The sequence below is a fragment of the Rana temporaria genome, chromosome 12 (assembly GCF_905171775.1).
Source record: "Rana temporaria chromosome 12, aRanTem1.1, whole genome shotgun sequence".
Taxonomy (NCBI): domain Eukaryota; kingdom Metazoa; phylum Chordata; class Amphibia; order Anura; family Ranidae; genus Rana; species Rana temporaria.
In genome coordinates this window covers 74,615,405-74,636,859 of record NC_053500.1, presented here as the reverse complement: position 1 = coordinate 74,636,859, position 21,455 = coordinate 74,615,405, and the positions used below count along the sequence as shown (strand labels likewise).

The 21,455-nt window shown below is 41.6% G+C and overlaps 1 protein-coding gene across 2 annotated transcripts in view; it reads right to left on the bottom strand.

Annotated features, from left to right (window-relative positions):
• DNAJC7 (DnaJ heat shock protein family (Hsp40) member C7) overlaps nt 1-21,455 on the bottom strand; it is an 87,729-nt gene that overhangs the window by 30,555 nt on the left and 35,719 nt on the right. For both annotated transcript variants that reach the window (XM_040330430.1, XM_040330431.1), the window contains 5 exons: nt 20,730-20,843; nt 20,488-20,562; nt 17,542-17,660; nt 16,843-16,996; nt 9,765-9,929 (listed from right to left, as the gene is read on the bottom strand). In XM_040330430.1, the coding sequence (XP_040186364.1) occupies nt 9,765-9,929; nt 16,843-16,996; nt 17,542-17,660; nt 20,488-20,562; nt 20,730-20,843 (627 nt within the window). The remainder of the gene's footprint in view (nt 1-9,764; nt 9,930-16,842; nt 16,997-17,541; nt 17,661-20,487; nt 20,563-20,729; nt 20,844-21,455) is intronic.

The following is a 21,455-nucleotide window of genomic DNA, read 5'->3' as shown; positions in this document are numbered from 1 at the left end:
CCTAGGAGCACCATCAAATCTATCATAACCAAATGGAAAGAACATGGCACAACAGCAAACCTGTCATAAAACGACCGCACAACAAAATTCACGGACCGGGCAAGGAGAGCATCAGAGAGGCAGCACATAGGTCTAAGGCAGGCATGTCCAAAGTCCGGCCCGCGGGCCAAATGCGGCCCCCCTGTTGATTTAATATGGCCCCCCTGGAGATTTGGATATACATATTGTTTGTGGCCCCCAGGGCCACAAAAGATATATACCGTATTTATCGGTGCTGCCTTGGAGAGGACAGGGAGGGGGCAAGACGAGCGCCATCATATTACATGGAGAATCTCTTGTTTACTCCGCAGTGTCTGTATTGGTAAGTCCCGTCTCCTGGGATGCCATTGAACGACTGTTCTGTCTATCATAGGAGGCAGGACTTTGTATTAAAGAGGCCACAGAGTAAACAAGAGATTCTCCTGTTTGTAATCTGTCGGCACTCGTCCCGCCCCCCTCCCTCCGAGGCTGCAGATGGGCATCGATCAGGCTGCATTCATGGCACATGTAAGGCTGCATTCATGGCAATGGTAAGCTTGTGCATGTTATATGCCGATAAATACGGTATATCCAAATAACACGCGCAAGCTCATCCTTAGTCCCGAGCAGCGCTCTGGGATTAGTTGGGGCCACAAAAGAAATACATTCAGTATATCCAAATAACACGCACAAGCTCATCTCTTCACCACACACAGCCACAAAGGCTGGAGAATTATTGTTGGGCAGTGTAGTAGTGCTCAGACGAACACACTTAGACTGAATTTAAATGGTTCAAAGAATGTCAGGCAAAATGGTCAGCCATCAAGCACTTCATCAAATCTGGCCCTCTTTGAAAAAAGTTTGGACACTCCTGGCCTAAGGTAACCCTGGAGGAGCTGCAGAGTTCCACAGCAGAGACTGGCGTATCTGTACATAGGACAACAATAAGCCGTACGCTCCATAGAGTTGGGCTTAATGGCAGAGTGGCCAGAAGAAAGCAATTACTTTCAGCAAAAAACAAAATGGCACGTTTTGAGTTTGCGAAAATGTATGGAGGAAGGTGCTCTGGTCTGATGAGACTAAAATTTAACATTTTGGCCATCAAAGAAAACACTATGTCTTGCGCAAACCAAACACATCACCCAAAGAACACCATCCCCACAGTGAAACATGGTGGTGGCAGCATCATGCTGTGGGGATGTTTTTCAGAAGTCAGGGCTGGGAAACTGTTCAGAATTGAGGGAAAGATAGATGGTGCCAAATACAGGGATATTCTTGAGCAAAACCTGTACCACTCGGTGTGTGATTTGAGGCTAGGACAGAGGTTTACCTTCCAGCAGGACAATGACACCAAAATACACTGCTAAATCAACACTTGAGTGGTTTAAGGGGAAACATTTAAATGTATTGGAATAGCCTAGTCAAATGCCAGACCTCAATCCAATAGAAAATCTGTGGTCTGACTTAAAGATTGCTGTTCACAAGCACAAACCATCCAACTTCAAGGCGCTATCGTTTTGCAAGGAGAAATGGGCAAAAATCCCAGTGGCAAGATGTGGCAAGCTCATAGAGACTTATCCAAAGCAACTTGGAGCTGTAATAGCTGCAAAAGGTGGCTCTACAAAGTATTGACTTTAAGGGGGTGAATAGTTATGCACATTGACTGTCATTTTGTTTTATTTATTGTTTGCGTCACAATAATAAAAAAATAAAAAAAACACACACACACACACACACATCTTCAAAAAGTTGTGGGCATGATGCAAATCCTCAAACAATCCATGTTAATTTCCACGTTTTGAGGCAACAAAACATGAAAAATGTAAGGGGGGGGGGGGGGGAATACTTTTGCAAGGCAATGTATATGTCTGAATATCTAATATGCAACTTCAAGTGGGTTTAAATTAGCCAAAAGCTGAAAGGCACAAGAAAAAGAACCGCATCTAGTTCAAAACATTGATATTTGACATGTCTGGAGCAAAAGATGATACACATTTGTGCATAGGACAAGAAAATAGGATTTTTGTAGTCACAGTAAAAGCATTTTCTTGGTGTCCATTGAAGGACACAAAGTCATAACATTTGGGTTATAATCCTACATACAGGAAGATTAAACACTAGTAAATAAAACTGCTGGGAATGGTACATGTGTCTTTCAAAGGACTATAGGGAAAAAAAAAAATTATGGTGAGCACAAAAAAAAATCCACATTTCTCTCTCGTCCATTGAGAGACACAAGAAGTCTTACTCTATGGGGCATCCAAAAGCAGTTACTTGAGCAGTAAGCATCAGCAAACGCTGATATGCCCAACCTGTCCCAAGCCTGAACTTAACTGAATTAGGACCAAGAGAAAAAGGGTCCAAACCTGAAATGACTGTCAGAGTAGCCATTCACCTTGCTGAAGCGAGACTAGGGTAGAAACATGAAAGATAAAATTAGGGAGAATACCCCCAAGGGGTGTGACAGCTTCAAACCAACTATACCACAATAACCAAAACAGGATAAGGTACACAGGAACTCCCTTAAAGATAAGGCAAGACAGAGGGCTAAAAAAAAAAAAAAAAAAAAATTAACGCAAACTTAATATAAATAATGGCCAAGTTCAAGGCCCACAGATCTGAAGAAAGGAAAAACATCCTTGGGGCAAGGTAAATCCTTGCCAACATTGAGCATTGAAAGAGAGATTCAGATATGCCCTTGACTTTTAAGATCCAACGATGTGTCAGACCATGGAGTAATAGTCAGCAGCATCACCAGCTTGGTAAAGAGCAGTTGACTGCATCAATTTGATACAAGGGATATTGCCAGAAGCCCTTGAGACTTCAAAGTGTTGAATGAAAGGTCTAGATCAGCTTTTATTGATCCCATTGGAGTAACACGCACTTCCTGACACTATTTAAGTAGTCCTGCACCTGAAAAGGAGCATATTCAGCATACCATTTCACCATGAAAACATGGTGCCCACATCCAGTGTTCTCAACCTGCAACATGTTTGGGCACATGGGTCAAATTGCCATGCCCTGAAGCAACCAGGGAGGTTTGACATCCAAGACTGAACTTGAGAGGAGCACATCAGACAAGGATGGTACTAGAAGTTCATCCAAGGTAAGTAAGGATCCAAACTACCTCTCTTGGTACAGCAATATCTCCTATTCCTCCCTAAAGGAAGAAGCACACCAGCACCTTGGTTGCACCAAACTGGATCCAGATCAGGTGACCTGTTAAAGAGGATAGTCCAGCAAAGAAAAAGGAACCACAATGTCAAACACTTCCAGATGAAGACCAGAAACCCAGGAGATCCGACAATAGAGTTTTCCAGATGCTAGAAAAAGGAGATTACCACAACCCTAGTAGAGTTATTCATCAGGCCAGGGACTACCTAACCCTCAAGTACAGACAATTGGGTTTGCCAAGAAGCACAATCAGCATGTGCCATGACAAGAGAGTTAAAACAGTTTGGAAATACTGAGGGAAAATGTAGTGCTTCGAAGAGGGTACAGACCCATATACAAACAACTGAGAGGCAAAGGCAGAGCAAACACTCTGCCAGTTCCTCAGTGGAAGAAAGGTACTGGATCAAGCTGCTTGCAGGTGATGGGAACACTTCAGCACAGACATAGGAGGATTCAGGATACAACCCAATTAACGTGATAACTGGACCATCAGACATTCATTTTCCAATAGGGCCCATGTCAACAGCATTATATCATTGAACGTAGGATAACTCTGCTGAAATGGTTATTTCCCTGTTAAGGTGGGCCACAGGTGGATATATAGTGGGTATAGACCACGGTTTGGCTAAATCTTTTTCAAGCAGACAAATGTCCAGTAGGAGTTTTGGGAGTGTCAATGGCACATTTTTCTATAACAATACATAAAAAAGCAGGAGAACTAGGAATGTTTTAAAGCAATAGAAGCTTTAAAAAAACTTGAGACTGGAGACAGCAGGACCGATCCTCCGGATTCAGAGTGCACACTGCATCAATAAGGGCCAAAATAACCTCCCTTAATTCTGGACTGCGTCCAGTTGCAGTATGCAGAAAGCCAGGCTGAGGAAAGACCGCTTCAGAAATCTGCAATCGTAGAGATCAGCTCTAGCAGTGAATTAGATAGAATTAAGAATATGAAGAAATAGGAACAAATGCTAGTAAAAATAACATTTAGCATTTTCTCAGCAGAGCTGTGGAAAGACATCTATCCTAGGACACAAAAAAAAAAACGAAGGCACGCTAGTAGTAGGCGGGGTTAGCTCTGGGCTAGCATACAGTTTGTCAGTTTCATAACCTTCGGGTGGCGGCAGTATAGCTCAAAAGGTCCCTTAATGGATAAAAAAAAAAGAAAAAAGAAAAAAAAAGGTGTATGCAGTGAAAGACTTTTGAAAAAAGTAAACATGGGTAAAGAATTCCTCAATCCCAGTGTGCTCATCTACTTTAAGGCCAAAGCCTGTCCCTTTAAAAGTGCCTAAGGCAAGTTCTGGCCGAGACTCGTTTGTAGTTAGGCCAGAATGTGAGGCACCGCGTAATCTCAGATTGAACTGCCTATTGTCACACCAAGCAAAGAAGAATTTCTAGGTTATGATAATAGAGCTTCCCAGTAGTGGCTGTTCTTGTTTTAGCAAGGTAGGATTGACAACCCTTGGTCCCTTAAAACCTGGGCTTCAACAGCTATGCCATTAAAGTTAACTTTTTGGACCTGCAGATTCATTTAGACTCTGCAGGCGGTTTACATTTCCCTCTCTATCGCAAACCATCAGCTGGCAATACTATCTTGCATGCGACCAGTGCACATCCGGAACCTCTATTGGAAAGTATTCCATATAGTCAATTTCCGAGACTCAAAAGAAATTGCACTTAGGACAATGACTTCCACATAGCAGCCAATGAGCTATATCAGAGGCTACACTCGCGGGGATACAGTCGCTCTCTTTTAAAACAATGCTTTAATAAGGACGTTAAATTGGATAGAAAAGATCTTATTCACTCCAACAAGAATCGTAAAATCACTAATTCGGTTCAAATTATAATTCAGTTTTCAAAGCAAAAGGCGCAAATGCAAGGGATTTTTAAGAAATTTTGGCCTTTACTTTGTTCTTCCAAATGGAAAAACGCACAAATTGAAGTATCGGATTACTTGTAAAACTGTGGGAATTGTTTACCTGGCAAGCTGCCAATGTAGCTGCTTATGTCGGGAAAACAAAACGGCCCTTTTTTTAAGCGTATTAGGGATCATGTCAACGCCCTATATAAAAGTTTGACGACAACTGCCTTAAATGGACATGTAGGTTGTCTACATGACTGACAGCAATTCAATAAGCTTTGCAGCCTTGGAGCATGCAACTATACATGCCCGCGGTGGTGGAATTGATAAAACCCTTCTACAATTGGAAACCAAGTGGATACATATTCTAGATGCTGTTAAGTTTCCAGGTCTAAAACATATACATCAGTTTTAAATCTTTTTTAGAACTCTTTTTGATATATATTATTTGCATTGTATTGAATGTACTTTATTTGGACCTGTGAATATGCCTCCCTTTGGTTGGAATTGTGATCTGGCCATTGGATTCCTGTCCCATGGATATTTCCCTCCTTTATTCCCTTCCCCCTGGTTCTCTACATTTGGTATTTCTCTGTTGCTATTTTACCCCCCCCCCCCCCGAGATCTTGGAGGTACACGGTACATATGCAGGCAATTCTATACAGGTTATATCATTTATACTAATGATGGTATACTTGAATGTATATTCATTTATTTTGTAATTAAACAAGTACAAAAATGCAAAAGGGAAAGTAAATAAAGCATGTTTTGTTCATTTATGAAGTAAATGATTTTTCTTTTACGATTATGGCTTGGATATCCGTCTGAACTAATTCGCCTGATTTTTGGGAGCCAGACATTAACCTATCTCGGCTTAGTATTCATCCCGATTTTCTCATCCTCTGTAATCCCATTTCCCTTCAATCCTGGCCCCTTCCCTTGAGGCTCTAAGGAGAACTGTCGGCCCTGGGTTGTCGCCAGACCCTTCAGCCTGTGGCTGTATGGACACCCAAGGGTTAAGTGTATTCTTACACTTGGCCCGCCTTACGTCCGGCCATCCTTTAACACTCTTCACATGCATATGTATGCGACAGCCCGTTGCCGTGGTATAGGTGGATTGCTGCATGCCCATTCGGGATGACGCGATCGCACAGCCACTTGGAATTATGGGCAATGTAGGCTACGGTAGTGCCTTGTGCGCATTCGCTGCTGACGTCCTTTGTCCGCTCCTGGCGCGGCCAAGCGCCGGCCAAGTGGAGGGCTATAAATACACTAAACCAGCACGATTTTGCTGACTCTTTGGGCCGCTGCTGTGGTATATGCTTCCTTCCTTGGCAAGACGTTCTTTCATACTCTGGTCTCATAACTTTTTGTTCGTTTAAAATCAGACTGGTAAGCTGTCCTGATCCTTTCCTTTTATCTTTATAGATCGGGATACACTGTTCAACATCTCTCTATCGTATCTGTGCTGGCGTATCTGTGCTGAATTAGCCATTTGCTTTGCTTTGTTATTTTCCTCTATTTGAGCTCACAGTGTGAATGCCTTAATTTCTCCTATGCAAGTCCCTACTGTTACAGTCTAGAATACTTAAATATATTGCAGATTTTACAACAATTAATATATTTTTCAAATTTTTCTCTTTTAAAACAAACATATAACCATTCTGTGTGTTTTTTTCCTTGATTTTAGATACACTACATCTAATTATCACAGCGCCCCATTCATTTATTACCATTCCATTATAGCTCCTTTAGGTATGTTTTTTGAGGCTGTTCTGCCTCCTGATAAATACGATGTTTTGATAAGAAATTATGGGCTCTACCCTTCCTTAGGGGCCTTTTACATTTTATATTTGATTTTTGGTCTCTTATTGCCCTCTACAGCCACACTTTGGGCTCTGTGGATCTGACCTCACCCTTTACGGGGTCTTCGCCTCTGATTGATCCCTTTGGGGATATGGGGTAGGTTTGAATTTTACTACATCTTACTCTGGGCCGTATAGTATTTAATGCACTATAGGTGTATTACTGGGATTTATCTGAGCTATTCTGCCTTTTAGTTTGGCCATTTATCCAATCCATATTATATGAATTACTTAAGTGTTAATCATGTTTAATAATATTTTTTTTTTTCTGGAGCTAAATACTGATTTGGTCACGTCATAATCCCCTGATGAAGCCAAGGGTTTGGCGAAACTAGTCGAGAGGACCTGACCGTTTGTACATGAGATATCTTTCTCCCTTAACACTTTTACTGTTCATGTATTGAATCGATCTTTTATTGGCTTTTTGTAATTTATTCTAATAAAAATAAATTTGTATGAATCTGTATTAACAATTGATTTTTTTTCTGTGGCACCATGATAATCCCAATCCCCTTTATTCTCCAACAAATTTTAGGGATGAGGTGCTGTATCTAATTAGGACACTCGACCACTAACTGTCCAAAAAAAAAAAAAAAACATGCCATTAAAGCTACTGAGATGCAGGATGAAATAGAGTGCCCTGAGACAGCCGGTCTGGCTCGTTGGGGCAAAGGCGCACGAGTATGTCAGTATTTTAGATTCTTCTAGGCCAGCTTGATGCAATGAGAATCACTGACTTATTCTCTTGCTCCATTTGATGGAGCAGATGAGGCATAAAATCACACTGGAGGAAAGGCACAGATTAACCTGAACTAGTGTCAGTGCCAGATGATCCCTGATCCTGGCCACAAAGATAGCTTGTGGTTTAATCTGGGGGCCAAGATAACCAAATCCAAGGTCCAACAGCTCTGACATATCGGGCTGAGGATGTTGAAGTTAAAGGTCCATAGCCTCCAGTGTTCTGATGTTTTATGTGTTGCAAATTTAATTTTCTCCTCAAGTCTCATTCCTATTATCGCTTTGAGTTTCAGTAAAAGTGCTTCTGCCCACTCTCCGGAGGAGCAGTAGCCCTGTCCACATAAATTGTGTCTCTGGTCTGGTAGAAATGAAGAGAAGACAAATAAAAAAAAAAAAAACTGACATTCGTTATCACTTTTCAATGATAGAAAAAGAACAACTTCCCCATTTAAGGCTGAGCTGGAGATCCATCAAGCTAGTGAATTTCTTGCTTGGCTGAACAGGAGCATAGGTAGGTCGAGTGAAAGAGCATGCTTGCTCCAGGATAAGAAGATGTGCTAAAAAACTGAGCAAGTGACACTCAAAAGGGAAGTCTTTGCTCGAGACGTGTTTATAAACAGACTCAAGTATCCCAAGCAAAGAGAAAGCAGGAGAGCAGATTTTTGGAAGTTTATCTACAAACTGAAAGCCTGGATCATTTGAATTGTCTAGTGGACGTTTGAGAAGCTGGAAGTGGATGCCTTCAGGAGGAGGAAAACATTGAAGCTGGATGACCGAGTTCTTAGAAGACAAGAAAAGTTGCTAGGACCTTTGTGAATACGATGGGAGAAGAGGACAGACCAAAAGGCAGTGTGATACATGGAAATGATTGTCTCTTACTGCAAAGTGTAGAAGGCGCCGACGAGGTGGATAATGCGAATATGCAGATAAGCAGCTTGGATGTCTATTGATGCCAGGTATTCCCCTGGTCTTAGAGAGGCAATGACTGATCTTGAAAATTCCATGCAACATTATGGAATTTTAAGGTTTTTTTTTTTTAAAGACTTTAGGTCCAGAAAGAAAGAACACCCCAATTGGGCTTTTGATACCATGAACAGGTATCAAAAGAATCCTTTGAACCAGTTTTGTTTGGGTACTGTAGCAACTATTCCGTGGCACAGGAGATGGTTCAGTGCATTCAGCAAATCTGACTGTCCTTGGGCAGATGTCTATGGTACAGTAGTATAGTACCCTGAGGCTGACTGCATGCGTTGCACAAAAATCCAAGGAGAGCACCCATGCAGGATCCAGTGCCCGAACCATAACATGATGTCCCTAGTTCATGGGGTGCACTTACAGCTTCTAAGGTTTTTACCTCTTCTATTGTTGTGTTGGAAAACAGTGAATAGCTGATTGAAGATGATAAACTAGATAATCTAAGCGTGATTTCTTAATACGATGATGTCCATCACCTTAAAAAACTCTAGCAAAAAAACTGAGGACTCACAGAAAGGGGTATATTTACAGCGGTGTTTTCCTGGGGGCATGTCCTCAAAAACTCTGCCAATACCTTAATACCTAATTAATGCTAATACCGAATATCTTAAGGTACATGCCTATAAATCAGGATCCATGAACACTTAGCCTGTACTGTAGGATTAGGATTTATTTGTGCATGCAACCATTTCTATGGAGCTACTTAAAAGACCTCATCTCATCTCTACACTTCCATTTTATTGTTGGCTACTTGCCAGGAGCATTTCTGCTTTAAAGCCAATCAGACATGGCAATTACACAGTAAAAATATCTGTCAATAAAATCGTTAATACGTATTGCAAGAACACAGATTGGGACCAGTACAAATTCAACAAAACTATGCTTGCCTGCTACAATAATATGATTAGTCTCAGCATTGTAAAAGAAAGCTTCGTGCTGGCATCCCTGTAGATGTGCAATGCCTTTGCCAATTATATCTAAGAATATAAAACAAAGTTTTTTGTTTTAAGTTTAATTTATATCTGTGAACACAAACTCCAAAACTCATATCCACAATAGAGGAATCAGATAACTAGATGGTCTGTGCCAAGTATGTGACATACACAATAAACCTCCCATTCAGTGCTTACCTTCGCATTGACAGTGCCACGATTACAGTATAGTTTGGCATTTGTTTTGATATTGTTGGGGTCTATGCTGAGTGCTTCGGAGTAAAGTCTGTAGGCCAATTCATAGTTGCCCTCCTTGAATGCCTGGTTGCCCTCTTCTTTTTTTGCTTTTAAGGCTTTAGCATTCTAAAATGGAGAGAGACAATACATTAAAGTTCTGTATAAAAAAATAAAAAACAAAACACACACACACACACACACACACACACACACACGTGACTAAAGAAACCCTGTCAGTTCTGCACACAAATTCTTTACTGTATTTTGTAACCAAAAAACTCAGCGTTTCATTGAAATTACAAGCCATTAGTCACAATGGCAGGAAACTGTGAATGAATGATTGACGCAATGTAGATGGAGCCGCACAGCCGTGCTATTTTCAAACAGTGACAGCAGATGCGAGGACAAGATCCCCTGCTCATTGTCACAGGGAGGGTGGGGATGCAGATGCTGGAACATGTTGCACCTTTCACCCATTTTGATGTAAACAACAGTCAGCATAATTCTCATGTTATCAACTATTAAGAGTACAATTCAAATTTTATTGAACAAACCTAATAAGTTTTTTTTTTTTTTCTTCAAAATAAAAAAAACTTGCAATGCACCGTTCCAAATTATTACGCACAGAAAGTTTCAAAACACTTTATAGGTTGTAAAGAACTGAACATTTTAATTTGTTGTGTTTGCAGCACATTTAATTAAATCAAAAGCTATTTCAATCAAACTTTGATCAACATTTTAACTTTTTAAACATTTTTACATGTTACGTTACATTTTAACATAAGACCCCATATTTGATAGCAGCTTCACAAGTCTTGCATCCATTGAACTTGTGAGTTTTTGGACAGTTTCTGCTTGAATTTGTTTGAAAGATGTCAGAATAAACTACCAGAGCTGCTGTTTGGATGTAAACTGCCTCCCACCCTCATAGATTCTTTTGCTTGAGGATGCTCCAAAGGTTCCCAATAGGATTGAGGTCAGGGGAGGATGGAGGCCACACCATGACTTTCTCTCCTTTTATCCCCATAGCAGCCATTGATGCAGAGGTATTCTTTGCAGCATGAGATTGTGCATTGTCATGCATGAAGATGATTTTATTACAGAAAGCATAGTTCTTCCTTCTGTACCAGTGAAGGAAGTGGTCAGTCAGGAACTCCACACATACTTTGCAGAGGTCATCTTTACACCTTTGGGGACCCTAAAGGGGCCGACCAGCTCTCTTCCCAGGATTCCGGCCCAAAATATGACTCCACCACCGCCTTGCTGACGTTGCAGCCTTGTTGGAACAGGGTGGCCGTCCACCCACCATCCAGGGTTGCACGGCACTCATCAGTGAACATGACTGTTTTGAAAATTAGTCTTCAAGTATTTTTCTGCCCAATGCAGCCGTTTCTGCTTGTGAGCATTGGTTAGTGGTGGCCGAATGGAAAGTTTATGTACAGTTGGAGGACTCTACACTTTGATGTCTGTGGGACTCCAGAGGCACCAGCAGCTTCAAATATCTGTTTGCTGCTAATGTAATGGTGTTTTAGCAGCTGCTCTCTTGAAACTTGCATGGTTCTGGCAGAAATCTTCCTCAATGTGCCTTTATCTGCACGAAACCCGTCTGTGCTCTGAATCAGCCACAAATCTCTTAATAGTGCGATGATCACGCTTACGTTTTCGTGAAATATCTAATGTTTTCATACCTCGTCCAAGGCATTGAACCATTTCACTCTTTTCGGCAGCAGAGAGATCCTTTTTCTTCCCCATATTGCTTGAAAATGGTGCTCTGCTTAATAATGTGGAACACCCACCTTTAGTAGTTTTTCCTTCTATTGGGCTCACCTGGCTATCTAATTATCACAGGTGTCCGAGATTGTTTTCAGTGATCAAAAGTGAGCTAAACTGAAAAGCTAAATATTTAATCTTTGTGACACTGAAATATTGCGACAGCATCAGAATCCACTTATTAGCACTGCATGCTATAGCATATAAGGTGGTGTAAACTTGCCCTCCACTACAAAGAGGAACTTTTCTTTTTTTCTTTAACCTTTTTCAGCCTGGTCAGATTGCTTGGTTCTCGCTCTTTGGACTTCTCCCAGTGATAGGCAGGCATGGATGATTCAGACAGCGGTGCTGATGACTTGAATTCATCAGAGCTCTCTAAATCAATATACTGTTGTGAGGGGGCCCTGCTTGAGTGGCATGGCAATGATGCTCTGCACTCACAGCCTTTCCTCACTCTTCCAGGTTCAGCAACACTGCACATCCCTTAACCTGGAAGACTGAGGATATTTTATGGCAAAACAGGGGTACCATGAAGAACATTTATGGATTAACCACTTAACCACCAGCCGCCGTCTACAAAGGGCGGCAAGGTGGTTGCTTAACCCTTTCATGCCTATGCCTATGTATGACATTTGGTGTTTACAAGTTAAAATCCATATTTTTGGCTAGAAAATTACTTAGAACCCCCAAACATTATATATATATTTTTAGCAGAGAATCTAGAGAATAAAATGGCGATTGTTGCAATATTTTATGTCATACGGTATTTGTGCGGCGGTGTTTTAAACACAACTTTTTGGGAAAAATTTACTTTCATGAATTTAAAAAAAATGAAAAAGTAAAATTAGCCCAATTTTTTTGCATAATGTGAAAGATGATGTTATGCCGAGTAAATAGATACCAAGCATGACACGCTTTATAATTGCACGCACTCGTGGAATGGCGACAAACTACAGTAACTAAAAATCTCCATAGGCGACGCTTTAAACTTTTTTTACGGTTACCAGGTTAGAGTTACACAGTAGGCCTAGTGCTATAATTATTGCTCTCGCTCTTACGATCGCGGCGATACCTCACATGTGTTATTTGAACACCGTTTTCATATGCGGGCGCGACTTCCGTATGCGCTTTCTTTGCTGTGCAAGCTCGCGGGGAGGGGGGCGCTTTAAAAAAATTTTTTTTTGTTTTCTTATTTATTTATTTATTTTTTCTAATATTAAATTTTTTATTTTATTTTTTACATTTTGATCACTTTTATTGCTGTCACAAGGAATGTAAACATCCCTTGTGACAGCAATAGGTCGTGACAGGTACTCTTTATGGAGGGATCGGGGGTCTAAAAGACCTCCGAGCCCTCCTTTGCACTTCAAAGTATTCAGATCGCCGAAAAGGGGGATTCTGAATACTGTGTACTTTTTTAAATCCGGCGCCATTGGCATCTGAGAAACCCGGAAGTGACGTCATGACGCCGCTTACGTGGTTTCAATGCGGACACTGAATCAAAGCCGTTTACGGCTTTGTTTCAGAGCGCGCCGAGACGCTGGAGGCGCCGGATCGTGGATCGGGTCTCCCGGTGGGACGGGAGGCCCGGTCAGAGCGGCGAGAGGCGGCGGGAGGGGGGGATGTCCCCTCCCGCTCCTCCGGCATAACAACCGAGCGGCTTTTAGCCGCATCGGTTGTTATGTTTGGAAAGCCGATTGCCCGCTCTAAACAACGGTACCGGGATGATGCCTGCAGCTGCAGGCATCATCCCGGTATAACCCCTGAAAGCCGAGGACGCATATATGCGTTCCGTCGGCGTGAAAGGGTTAACTGGGGGTCGCCGTTCTGAAACGGCGCCCACCAGAAGCAGTAATGCGCGCCGCCTCGGGCGCGCACACAGAAAATTCTGTGCGCGCCGGGTCTATGAGACCCGGCACTACACAGATCACGGTAACTGACCGGCAACGGCGGTCTTTTACCATGTGATCGCGCCGTCCAATGACTGCGCGATCACAGGTAAACAAACCGGCGTCATTTGATGACGCCGGTTCCTCCCTCCTCTCGCTGTACCGATCGGTACAGTGTGAGAGGAGAGCGCGGATGGCAGCAGCAGTGTGGGATGGATCTGTGACTATTGCAGTCACAGATCCATCCATCCCTGCTCAGCCATCCCTGCATTAACCCCTGCAATGCTCTGCCTTCCCTGCGCAATACTCTGCAATGCTCTGCCTTCCCTGCGCAATACTCTGCAATGCTCTGCCTTCCCTGCGCAATTACTCTGCAAAACACCCCGCGCAATACTCTGCAAAACACCCCGCGCAATACTCTGCAATACCCCCCGCGCAATACTCTGCAATACCCCCCGCGCAATACTCTGCAATACCCCCCGCGCAATACTCTGCAATACTCTGCAATACCCCCCGCGCAATACTCTGCAATACCCCCCGCGCAATACTCTGCAATACCCCCCGCGCAATACTCTGCAATACCCCCCGCGCAATACTCTGCAATACCCCCCGCGCAATACTCTGCAATACCCCCCGCGCAATACTCTGCAATACTCTGCAATACCCCCCGCGCAATACTCTGCAATACTCTGCAATACCCCCCGCGCAATACTCTGCAATACCCCCCGCGCAATACTCTGCAATACCCCCCGCGCAATACTCTGCAATACCCCCCACACAATACTCTGCAATACCCCCCACACAATACTCTGCAATACCCCCCACACAATACTCTGCAATACCCCCCACACAATACTCTGCAATACCCCCACACCAATACTCTGCAATACCCCCACACCAATACTTTGCAATACCCCCACACCAATACTTTGCAATACCCCGGCCAATACTTTGCAATACCCAGAAAATACTCTGGGGAAAAAAATGTGTTTTAACCACTTCCCGCCCACATCATATGAGGTCCTTGACTTTGTGCAGGGATATCTAAATGATGCCTGCAGCTACAGGCATCATTCAGATATTTTTTTCAGCCGGCGATTCTCTACACCATAAGAACGATCATGGCGGCTGTTCCGCCTCTTGATCGTTCTTACGGGAGGCAAAAAGGGACGTCCCCACTCCCTTCGCCCTCCGGTGCTTCTTCTGACTCACCGCTGCGATCGAAGCCAGGATCGTTTTTTTTCTTGTTTTTTTTTCAGGCTTCCCAGCCTAGAGGTGAGATGTGGGGTCTTATTGACCCCACATCTCACTGCAAAGAGGACCTGTCATGCTATATTCCTATTACAAGGGATGTTTACATTCCTTGTAATAGGAATAAAAGTGATCAAAACATTTATTTTTGGGGAAAAACGTGTCAAACTAATTAAATGAACAATAAAAAAAAAATATTTAAAGCGCCCCTGTTCCCGCGTGCTCGTATACAGAAGCGAATGTGTACGTAAGTCCCGCCCACATATGAAAACGGTGTTCAAACCACACATGTGGGGTATCGCTGCGAACGTTAGAGCGAGAGCAATCATTTTGGCCCCAGACCTCCTCTGTAACTAAAAACATGTAACCAGTAAAAACATTTAAAACGTCACCTATGGGGATTTTTAAGTAGCGAAGTTTGGCGCCATTCCACAAGCGTGTGCAATATTGAAGGGTGACATGTTGGGTATCTATTTACTCGGCGTAACTTCGTCTTTCATATTATGCAAAAACATTGGGCTAACTTTAATGTTTTTTTTTTAAAAAGCACAAAACTGTTTTATTTCCCAAAAAAATGCGTTCGAAAAATTGCTGTGCAAATACCATGCGCGATAAAAAGTTGCAACGACCGCCATTGTATTCTCTAGGGTCTTTGCTAAAAAAGCATATATAATGTTTTGGGGTTCTATGTAATTTTCTAGCAAATAAATGATGATTTTTCCATGTAGGAGAGAAATGTCAGAATTGGTCTCGGTGCTCCAGAACGCCTGATGGTGCTCCCTGCATGTTGTGCCTCTGTATGTGGCCACGCTGTGTAAAAGTCTCACACATGTGGTATCGCCATACTCGGGAGGAATAGCAGAATGTGTTTTGGGGTGTAATTTGTGGTATGCATATGCTGTGTGTGAGAAATAACCTGCTAATATGAAACTTTTGTTAAAAAAAAAAAAAAAAAACCTTGATTTTGCAAAGAATTGTGGGAAAAAATGACAACTTCCAAAAACTCACCATGCCTCTTTCTAAATACCTTGGAATGTCTTCTTTCCAAAAAGGGGTCATTTAGGGGGTATTTGTACTTTTCTGGCATGTTAGGGTCTCAAGAAATGAGAGAGGCTGTCAGTACATCAGATGTGATCAAATTGATCAATTTTCAGTAATTGGTACCATAGCTTGTAGACCCTATAACTTTCACCCAGACTAAATAATATCCAATTTTTTTTTTTTTTTTTTTTACCAAAGATATGTAGCAGTATACATTTTAGGCCAAATTTATGAAGAAAAATTCATTTTTTTACAAAATTTTCGTTCTTTTTTCATTTATAGCGAAAAAAATAAAAACCGCAGAGGTGATCAAATACCACCAAAAGAAAGCTCTATTTGTGGGAAAAAAAGGACAAAAATGTCATTTGGTTACAGTGTTGTATGACTGAGTTATTGTCATTCAAAATGCGAGAGCACCAAAAGCTGAAAATTGGTCTGGTTATTAAGTGGGTTTAAGTGCCCAGTTGTCAAGTGGTTAAGCATTGCAGGCAGACTTTAAGAAAAAATAATGGAGTTGGGCTTTAAGTGCACAAGTGTTGGTCAGACTGGATGAACTGGTCAGGAAATATAGGGGCTACCTTTGCTCACTTGTTTCTGAAGGTGCAAACTCATCATTCATTCTTCACTATTGGTAATTAACTCACCTGGAACAAATATGCATACATTGGGTATCAAGAGAATTTACTAGCTGCATTCTTTTTCCTGTTCAGTTATAAACCAAGTAGCAAAACAAGGATAAAAGCATTGGGGTGGGTACCTTGGACAAAAAACAGTAGTGACAACTTGTTTCTATTATGACGGGTTGCTTCTAAAGTAAAATGACCTATGAGTAGATTAACACCCAGATCCAGCGTTTTATAAATAAACTGTATGAGGAAAGGGTTGGTGCTTCAGGAAATACTGGCTCCCCCTGCATCCAGTACAAGGTGTTTTCTGACTTCATAAAAGCTTTATGGAAACTTTTTTCAGACATCTTGCATCCAAAAATAGTATTTTACCACCCATGCAGAACAAAGTTTTAATCCATGTGTGCTCCAGTAGAATGGAGAAAAAATTCTTTCATGATTCTTTAAACATGTAGCACCTACCCTGCAGGCAAGTCGAGCTTTTTGGTGATCTGGGAACATTTTCAAGGCCTGCACAAAGAATTGTACAGCTTTTTCAATACAGTCTTCGTAATAGAGACAGAGACCCCGTACATACAGAGCATCAGCATTTGTAGAATCCATCCGTAAGATGTCACTAGGAGAAACACAAACAGTTCCCAGTAAGAAATCACATCCGACAGGCATTACAATGGCATAGCTCATAAGCAGACAGACTAAAAACGTCATTTCTCATGTGGTTCAATAAGCTGATTTTTAGTGACAAACAAGAAACTAATGAACTGCAGAATAAGCTTTATAGTTTTGTTTTCCTCTTGTTTCATTACTTACTCATTACAAGATTCAGCTATTTAAAAAGCAGGAAAAAAACTGCCACAGAAGTTATATTACTGCTTAACACAGGCTTTACAGTTAAACCACTCCCATTATGGTGAAACATTATAATTAAAATTGCCTTTTACAGGACTGATAAACATGATTTACTCAATTCTTTGTGTCCAAGTATCAGTAATGATAATGCATAAACCAGCTTGTTAGACAATGTGGTATCAAGAAAACTTCTGACAGTTCAAAATTACCACTCAAATATTAAGGCTGAAGATTAACTTGCACATTTGTCACACGTCCACTGGAAGCAAACATACATAAGCAGTTAGGAAATGGTTTTAATGTATACACTACCTGGCAACAGACTGGGCATCTGGGTAGCGGCCAAGCATCGCCAGACATTCTGCTTTAAGGATTTTGAAGCGGTGGCAGGCAGGAGCCAACTCTAAGGCCCGATCCATGCAGAATACAACCTGCCACAAAATAGCAATAAGCAAACACATTTTCTGTATGCATGGAGACTAAACATACAGGATTATAAAACCTTAATTATATTTCTTACATGGAAACGTGAAAGCATTCACATTTTCTCTCCTGTGGAGCTTACAATCCAAGACTCCTATCACTGTCTCTGATAAAATAGGCACACTTACAAAGATGTCAGTTCATTTATTAGTATGTTTGTGGCCTGTGGGAATATGAACAGCAGAATAAACTGTGCCAGATATTAGCAAACTGTTCACTTGCAAGCCGATCAAAGTATCCCAAGCATGAGATTGAGGTTTTATTGATTCACCTGCAGCCATATGCACAAACCACAAGATCAGTAACAGTACTTGCTAGTACTAATAATTTACCCAATCATGATTTCATTCATATGGAGCATCAAGTGAACTGGTAAACAACGATCATTTTATTCTGCACTTTTAGATTCAAAAACAAACTGGCATCGGGAGGTTCTCTCACACACTTTAACCCACTCTCCTTCCTTCTCCCCCCCTCCTTTAAAAGTTTTTGTATTTCTGGCTCCTGTAAGAAGAGATTGATTTTTAAAAGATCTGTTAATGATCCAGCTAAATTCAAAATTCCCTAGGATTTATTAAGCTTTAACTGAGCCAGTTCCTCTTACCTCGGTCTCAAGAAATCCTAAAAATAGTCATTTCTAGAACCAAAAATTATTCTCCAACTTGTTATTGTTAGACTACTTTCATACGGAGGCGTTTTCAGGCACTTTAGCGCTACAAATGGTGCCTGTAAAGTGCCCGAAAACTGCCTCACCTGCAGACCCAGTGTGAAAGCCCGAGTTCTTTCACACTGGGGCGGTGCGCTTGCAGGACGAGAAAAAAAAAAAAAAGTCCTGAAAGCAGCATCTTTGAGGCAAAGCGGGAGTGGTGTATACACCGTTGCTAAACTGCCCCGTCCATTGAAATTAATAGGGGTTTAAAAAGTGCACAGTTAGCGTGGGGCAAATCGCCGCTTAAACAGCAGTAAAGCGCAGCAAAAACTAGTGTCGCTTTATTGCTACCGCCCCCACCACCTCAGTGTGAAAGTGCCCTAGGTGCAATGTATTTCTGCAGCCGGTTCACACACGTCCTTGTGAAAGGTTTCATCTCCTTTCTCGATAGGATTATCAATTTTCTCCTTTCGGTGCCTTGGCAGCATTGATGATGTGCTTTTGACCACCGCTAGTGGCCGAATAAATGGTTAAAATCATCCACAAAGCGCTGCTGCTGAGGAGCTTTGCATGCGCTTTGGCGGCGCTGCCCATTAATTTTTAATAGGCAGGGGCGCTTTAGGAGCGATGTGTAAACCGCTCCTAAAGCACCCCAAAGAAACCACTCTGGCTTTTACACTGGGATTGCAAAAAAAGTGGGCTTTTTTCAGGCGCCATTTTTAGTGCTAAAGCGCCTGAAAAACCCCTTCAGTGTTACAGGGGTCTAAATGTTCTCTCTGGGGTGTGAACGAGGCTTGGTTGTTTCCTGCCTTTCAGATTGGGATCTGGTATGTATCCAACTCTGCTGTTGTGTCAGATTGAAAATGAAGCTTGGTTACTTCCTGCCTCCCAGATCGCGATTTGTATAAGTTTTCCGATTGACAATGAGGTTTGGGTGTCTCCAAGTCAAAAAACAGAGGCTTGGTATGCAATTACTGCAGCACTAACGCCCTCTAAGCAATGTGGATTCAGCCACTCTATTACTTTTATTAAATATAAAATAGCGTGGCTTCTGGCATGGACGTCACACCCCCAATGTCGTCAGTTATGATGAAACTAGTAGGCCTAGTCTCACCACGCTAGTCCCTATGTGATCTGCAGATTGTTTTTTACCTTGGAAACTTTTTATCCCCATCTGTTTGGACTTGTGCTACCTCAATAAACCATCATGGTTTTATGCCATGTTGGAGTTTTTTTTCTCTTTTCTTTTATCATACTTGGGATCGAGAAACAAAGAGAAGCCACCTGTGTTGATACTTCCATCATCCTGTTTTTATCCAAAAGGATGGATTGTGTGTATTACACCAATCCACGCTTTACTAGGCTCCTATAAAATGGAGTCTAGTCATCTGGTAAGGGCACAGCCTTCCCCCCCCCCCCCCCCCACTTTGGCAGGTGCACTTTCAGTGTTCAATTGTTTACCATCACTGAAATACGAATATTTAGGAACTTTGTGTTGGATTTATTCACGGATTTGAACATTAATATTTTAGATGTTCTCATGGTCTTATCACTGTATACATAATTTGTATTTTGTTTCATCACCTCCTATTTTAGCACGGAAATTAGTTTATTTTTTATGCACAAATGTTCTGTTGTGTAATTGCCAGCTGCTGTTTTGATTACTTAGTTTTTCACCTGCACAATTTCAATACAACTTTTAACCCTTAAACATGTCATAAAAAAAAACAAAAAAAACAGGAAATATTCTCTACTGTGTGTGGGATTGTTTGTGGAGCTGGCTGTAGTATGCTGACTCTTAACTTTTTCAGCTAGTCACTAGATTTCCAAGATTTGTCTAGGCCTGTGGCAATCTCTTTCGTTATATAGGCATCCTCCTCCTGTGTGCTTGGTTATATGAAGGCTATGGTGCTGCAGTTGTTCAGACCGACTATAAGGCTCTGCAGAGGCTTCCATATGCAACATATAAAGGACAGCTGAGAGCCGCCAGAGGGAGAACACGTCCCTGATCTAGTAGTTAGATACATCTTTACATAAGAGTATAGCTTAGGATGTAGCCCCTGTATGCAGGGATAACCTGCTAGATTTTTACTGTATTACATTGAGAACTAGAGAAACAGCCTCACCTTTCTGAAATCCCGTTTCTCAAAGTCGACCTCTGCAATCTTTTCATATTCTAAAACAGCAGCTGCATTTTTCAGCTAAAAAGAGAAAGAGGTGAACAGTAAAGTATGCGACCTTCCAAGTATATGCATATGTTGGAAGGGGTATGCTGCGTCAGGATTCAAACATAGAAAAAGAAGACATACACCCCTTTAATTTCCTCTAATTAATGTACAAGTGCAGAGACCACCACATTTTACTATACCTCTAGCCGAGTTTGCTCATTGTTAGGCTCCACCTCCATAACCTTCTGGAAACAGCGAGATGCGGCCATTGCATTTCCCAAAGTCAGGTGACACTTTCCCTCACGCTGATGACCCTAAAAACATACAACAGGATGAGGTAACAACAATGAAAATCTTTAAAAGGGTCACAATGATGGCTGGAAAATCCAACAATGATTGGAAAATCGTGCAAAGGATTGGTATAAAAACAAACCAGCAAACCAAATAAATGTTTCCTTTTTTTTTGTTTTAAGAAAAATATAGGGGCTGCCATTGCTGAGCTTTTTTTGAAAATGCTAGCACAAATATGCCGAAGTGAAAGTGCACACTTTTTTTAATAAGCGTTTTTTTTTTTTTTTTTTTTTAGAAGCAATGGGAAGCTATATTGGTGAAAGAGCATATCTGCATTATCAGAGCTGGACTAATAAAGGACTAAATAGAAGTGCAGCAATTTTTCTTATAAACGGGCACCGCCCTATTATAAGTGTTCTTTCAATACCTGGGGGAAGGGGGTTGGAAATGTGTGCGAGAAAAAGAAAAGAAAAAAAAAATTATGTTAGCTGTCGGTATTATAAGTGGAAAAGCTCATGTTTCCTGTAGCTGGACATAAGCATCATCTCCCAGGCAGAGAGGAACACAAAGGTATAGCAAGTGCCCCAGACAGGATAGGAGTCAGTTTGAACTTTTTTTTTTTTCCTCATTTTGTT